We start from the raw sequence: 6,027 nt of genomic DNA, 5'->3' as shown, positions 1-6,027 counted from the left end.
GGTTAATTAACCAAAACAACCAGGAGTAAACCGCTCCGGAAAGATTACTTAATCCGCTGACCGGCGTCGCACGTGAAACTCTTAGTGATCTGACTTGATGTGATCCACGCACACGTAAGGTTCGTGCTAATGTGAAAAAATAACAAGGTCATGAGAATTCACATTGTTTTTAAGCTGTGCGCCTGGTCAATGTAAGAGCACGTACACGAGTGAATGTTTCGACTGTTCCGTGTAATGTGATCAGATATCGCGAATAATCTCGTTTACCGGTGACAGTCTGTAAACAGTGTGTAGATTCACTGCTTTAATTTATTACTTGGTCCAAGTTGGGTGTGTTTGGTTGTGTGCTGTCGTGATGCCGGTGTAGAGAAGTCTTTCCATGCCCGGATCGGTTGGATCGTCCTTCTCTGAGAGAGTCAAGAAGATCCGTTGACATCATCATCATCATCATCATCATCATCATCATCATCATCACCATAATCATCATCATCATCGAACTACCGTCGAACCAAAGCATATCGTTTCACTTTCCGGTACCCAGTTTGATGCAGTTGACCCGCTGATCTGAATGTTCAGTGGAGTAAGTCCCAACTGCCTGAAGGAAGACGAGTTAGTCGTTTGGACTCGATAAGCTAGTGCACTTTTTACTATAACAAGGTCGTTGACATACCATCAGACACCATCGACACCACGGTGCGTTCCCTACGTCTGCATAGTTCAGAAATCTTACCACTAACAACCATAGTCATCAAGAACCTTCAAATGACAAACCGTCGTTGTTTTTCAGGCGCTCTCGTCGTATGGTAGAAACGGCTGATTAGTAATCCAGAGGTCTTGGAACGAGATCTCAAGTCGACAGTTTGTTCTGAGGGCTGATCCAATCGCTCGTTCCGAAGTTCAGAAGATTTTTTTCATAGTGCAACCATGTAAATGGTGAAAGTTTACGTAGGTAGTCTGTCGAGAACAATCTTGACACGACAAAATGTGCATTTTCCTGACTTAGGATCATGTAGGCCTCAACTCGCTTGGTTCAAAACCCCACAGCACATTGTAGGTGATCGATTCCACAACCCCACAAAGACAAAGGAAAATCTACCAGTGGCACCCGAGGTGATTCATCAACTGAGCTGGAAAACTAAGGAACCTAACCCGATCAGAACTAATCTGAAACTCCTCCAATCCACTAACACAAGATTTTGACAACCACACTAACCGACAAGAGCCGTTAATTGACACCCAACACTGATCTATTGTGATAATCTGGAGAGGACTAACTGATTACTTCCCCGTCTGTTTGATAACCTGGCCGATTTGGTGACCTGCTCACTTGGCCCAATGAAGGTTTTGTGTCAGACACGAAACGTAACCCGAATAAAAAAAACTGCCGATTGTTTATCACGCTCTTATGAAAAGATAAGTTCTCAATCGGTCCCAATTTTTTTCAAATTTGGTGAGTCATTCTTTGTGATGGCGATTTACTACAGTGTGATCCTCAGATTTCCTTGCTGCTTGGAGATGTAAGCACGTTCTCAATCAATTGGAAAATGTTTTGGACCGATTGGGAAGTCATAGTTTCAGAGGGGTTTGGTAAACAATCGGTGGATTAAATGCTAAGCAACGTTTCGCTCTTGACACAAAAGCTTCGTCAAGCCAAGTGAGTGAGTAACTAGGTTGGTTGTTTACCAAACCCCTCTGAAACGATGTTAGCACGTTGTTCGTGATAGTTTATTCACAGAACACCAAGAATTTCTGCTTTATCCTTTACTTTCCTCTCCTTACTCTTGAGTCAGACGTTTATTTACGCAAAGAAGCTAGGTCTCAGTTTTTACCACGAGTATACTCCTGTCGATGATGATTCAGTATCCAGCCCAACACGAAGCCAAGTCAAGTAAATGTAGGATAACTGTACCATGCAAAACAACCGATATAGGACTCCTAATTTTTCGTACTTTTCGGGCTTGGATGCTGAAATGATTTGAGTATTTGTTCCTTGGGATTCACGATTGGTGTTGAACAGGTAGACGAACAGCGGCGATACCTCCTGATTTGGCTGGTCATGCAACTGTGCAGTCTAGAGAATTGTGAGGGAAAAGTGCCTTTTTCTCACTAACGCGATCGGCGATGCCGCCTCTCCTGGAGAAAGGTTGCCCGATAAATCTGCCCCTCCATTAGTCACCTACTGTTTGGCCATGTTCGCTGACCTGCTAACTAATACGGTTGAAATTCTTCTAAAAACGAGCAGACTGATGTGGCTCAATGCAACCTACGTGCATGCCAGGTCCAAGCCTAACAGACGCAATCCCTACACTCAGGGCCCTCGTTTGGGGCTTGCTACCCACAGCCAAGTATACAAGAGCTCCGGAACCTTGGCTTCAAAGAGGTTTCTTCAAGAAACCATTGTCATTTTTTGTCATGCTACTCCTTCCAGGATGCCAAGATGGATTATTTCAAATCAATCCAGATTGACCTTTGGTAGTAGGGGCACAAGCCGGTCTTCCAAAACTTGAGCAACACGAGAATAACCTGTATAAACAGCATTGTCACTTAACGACTTAACCTTCCCGGCTGGAATATCAGAACCGTACTGGCTAAAAAGATCAAAGCGCCTGATAGGTCGACAGCACTTGTCGGTAATGCGGTGATGAACAGGAACAGGAATCAGTATATTTCCCAGAAGGGAACTACTCAGAAGGTTGCTGAAAAATCTTCGACAATTTACGACCAGTTTCACCCCTCTTAGTACTCATCAGATAGGCAGAGTCTCCGTGTTTTCATCGACCTTATGTTCTACTTGAACCAAAATTGGACGGGTTTTGACAACTACGCCCATTTGCCTATCAACTGGGTTTTCACGAGAGACACAACTGAATCTCTCGTTTATGAAGCTATACTTCGATATCTCGAATATAGTACCAACTGAAACATGAGGCAACATTTGTGCAGCACATTCACTTGAGGAAGATCATAAACTAGAGATTCAGTTGAGTGTTTTTTGAAAGCGTGACTGTATTCGTATAGGAATAAGTGTAATTCAGCGCGATTCAATCAAGCCGTTTGATTCAACGTTGTTTCTTTGGCCGTTTTTTCTCGGGGTTCGAGAAACGCTTGAGCTTTTCGCCAGTACCTGTGGCCAAACGTCAAATACTCATGAGCTCACCATAGGCGAAATGTACAACTCTTCCTTCAGCTTGCTAGACCGAGGATCGAGGAGCTCAAAGTTCAGTTGATGGTAAAGGGAATTCTGGCTGCGTTTCGTCCTTTACAGTGTTAGAGTAATTGCACCGAGTAATAAATAACCAGGAGGAGATCCCAGATCATAATTGGTCTAGTCAGTGTATCCTGAATTTAGAGCACTTTACAAGAGCAAACCGGGTTATTGACATCCCAAATTTGCACCGTTCGAAGGTGTCATCCTCCATTTAAAAAATATGCATAATTTTGATCTACCTTCCCCAACCCCAGCTACCTTTTTGTGCACACTACGTTTCTTCGGAGGTTTGCCGGATCTCAAGAGCGAGGTCGCTGACACTGTAAGAGGTTGGAGGGTGCCCTAACTGGAGACGGCGATTGTTTCAGAAGACTCAGGAGTTTGCTATTGAAGCGTGATCTGGGTGGACTACCGTTCATGTGTGCAAAGATGTAAAGGGAGTAAAGAACATACTGAAAACTACGAAAATCGAAAGGGTTTTGAACTTTGCACAAAGTTTAAATTTAGTTCATTCGGGTAATTTATCAGCTAGCTTCACCAAAAGGTTGACCGAAATGGACCATGGTCAGGATTCTGTAACGTGGCGGAAATAGGAGCTCAGACCTTAGAGCTATTCTTCTGGACCAATAAGCTGCCACACGTATCTGCTGATCAGGTGACCAGCTTGCCACATGAAGCCGTGATCCGTGAGAAAACAAGTCCAAACTATTTGGCCTAATGTGAAACAATAACAGGGTTATGACAATTCACATTATTTTCACATTGGAATAACCTAGTCAATAAATAGTCATGCTTTCACGCTTATTGTATGCTTGATCAAAAAAACATTCCCCGAGTGACATGAAACGTGAGTGGTGGAGTCCGTCGTTGAGTTCGCTTTTGATTGTCACTGGATAATTGCATCCTACTGTTAGGCTTTCATTCATATCTTGTTCACATTTCAGCTTGTGGTGGTGACGGATGCGTGTGTTGTGACGGCTGTAAAGCGGGAGGGAAATGCAGCTGTTCGCCTGGTCACTGCCAGTGCAAAGGATGCGAATGCGGTTGCGATTGCTGCGATTGCTGCGTGAAGAAGGGTGATTAGATGTCGCCCAAAATCTCATTTACCGGTAATAGTATGCAAACAGTATGTGAATTTATACAACTTCGCCAGTTCTTACTTATTCCTTGGTCACAGATGGGTATTCAGAGTCGCGTGTTGTAACGTGGCGCGTTTCGATGACTGGTGAATGTTGACAGTTCCTGCGAAGAAATTAACTCTGAATACGTGCATTTTGATTTGGTCACCAAAGGGTTTCTAAATAGTCCGGATTCGATAATGGATTCCCGTTATACAGAAGGAAATCCACCGGTCCAGGTGGCAGGTCACATTTTATGAACGAAGACCTACTCTGGTATGAAATCTCGTCAAGCGTTCAACAGTGGCTGGTGTAGCCCATTATTGAGATGTCCGTGACTACGGTGCTGTCCAGCTGGCAGGAATCTGAGCGACACGTGTTCCCGTACAATTCAGCTGTGTGTTTCGTAACACTTGGTGCCGAATCTACAGAGACGGCGTAACAGAATGCTGGAGGCTAACGGTATTTAGGTTCTACCCGAAGCGAGATTTTGCCGAGATTCCGCTTCGGAAATGATCATCAGGGCATAATCTTCAGTGAACGCCACATACGAGCCTTCAAATTGTCTGGGTTAAATTCATTTTGAATTAACTACGCGCTTCCATCCACACGCAGCTGAGTAGCTGAACCATGCTTTGAGTTTCGAAACATCTCGAATCGTCTATAAGACTGATACTACAGGGCAGCCTTATTTCACTCCGTGTAGAAATGTTTCCGCAAACCGTTATCCACAGTGAGAAGACTCAGCGTGGTTACCTAATCTTTTCGGGCAACCTGAATTCCGAAGAAGCACATCTATTTTCGCTGAGTCAAAGGCTTTTTCGTGGTTAACAAATAGGACCGATAGTATTTGTTTGCTTTCGATGCATTCCTCTTGAACGTACGACACTAGGGGAATTCAAACCATGATATTCGGTTGGCTGGTAGATCCTGACTGTTGCTCTGGAATGACTTCATCCACCAAAGTTCGCATTCATCAGTGTAGGAGCCAGGAGTCGTCAGGTATTACTACAAATGGGGAAACGAAGGGGTGCCTATCAGTTGATTCCTACCTGAAACAATTTTTTCGGTTCACCCTTCTCCTTAGAACTGACAGAAGATATCTTATAGTTTCTTTTGCGCTCTTCAGGCGCTCACGTATAACCTGATAGAAACGGTCTTGAACGGATGCTTACCCGCTGACTTCTGAAATCTATCCACTCGACACCAGGGTTTACCACATCGTCTGGTCCAACTGTTTTCTGTTTCTGGACTGGCTTGATTTGATTAACAGCCCATCGCTTAACGCTAAAACCTTAGGGTTCACGTTGCGCGACAAGTTTCGGAAAGAGTCGATCGGGTCAATCTAGTGGCCAGTGCCAAACAAATACCTGTCTACTAGCAATGCAGGATTACGATTTGACCTCCAATCAAACACTTTTCCTGACAATAACTGGAATGCGTTCCATCACGTGGCTCGGGTCCTGCGGATAAAGGCGCCTGTTCAGCTGATGGGTAGACCGAACTAGAGGCAGATAGAGTGAATAGCCCAGTCTGAGACTTCTGCAGAGTTAATCCTCTGTTGCTAGGTATCAGACGTAGCTTAAGTACATCCGAAACACGTTTAACTGCAGAACTGAGCTTGTGCCTTATGCTGATGTGCGTTCCAATGGTCGCCTTTTGTTGTATCTCTTCACCTTCCCTGACGCTACTTGGTTATAG

The 6,027-nt window shown here is 44.4% G+C and overlaps 1 protein-coding gene across 1 annotated transcript; it reads right to left on the bottom strand.

The window, feature by feature from the left end:
• Positions 1-2,877: 2,877 nt before the first annotated feature.
• Positions 2,878-4,311, bottom strand: T265_10938 (hypothetical protein; the record flags this gene model as incomplete). Its single annotated transcript, XM_009177455.1, has 2 exons — positions 2,878-3,004; positions 4,049-4,311. The coding sequence occupies 2 exons, from the start codon at positions 4,309-4,311 to the stop codon at positions 2,878-2,880; spliced, it is 390 nt and encodes a 129-aa protein (XP_009175719.1).
• Between the last annotated feature and the right edge of the window lie 1,716 nt (positions 4,312-6,027).

This window comes from Opisthorchis viverrini, assembly GCF_000715545.1.
Source record: "Opisthorchis viverrini unplaced genomic scaffold opera_v5_424, whole genome shotgun sequence".
Classification (NCBI taxonomy): domain Eukaryota; kingdom Metazoa; phylum Platyhelminthes; class Trematoda; order Opisthorchiida; family Opisthorchiidae; genus Opisthorchis; species Opisthorchis viverrini.
The sequence above is the reverse complement of the archived record's forward strand: the minus strand, read 5'-3'. Positions and strand labels throughout refer to the sequence as shown.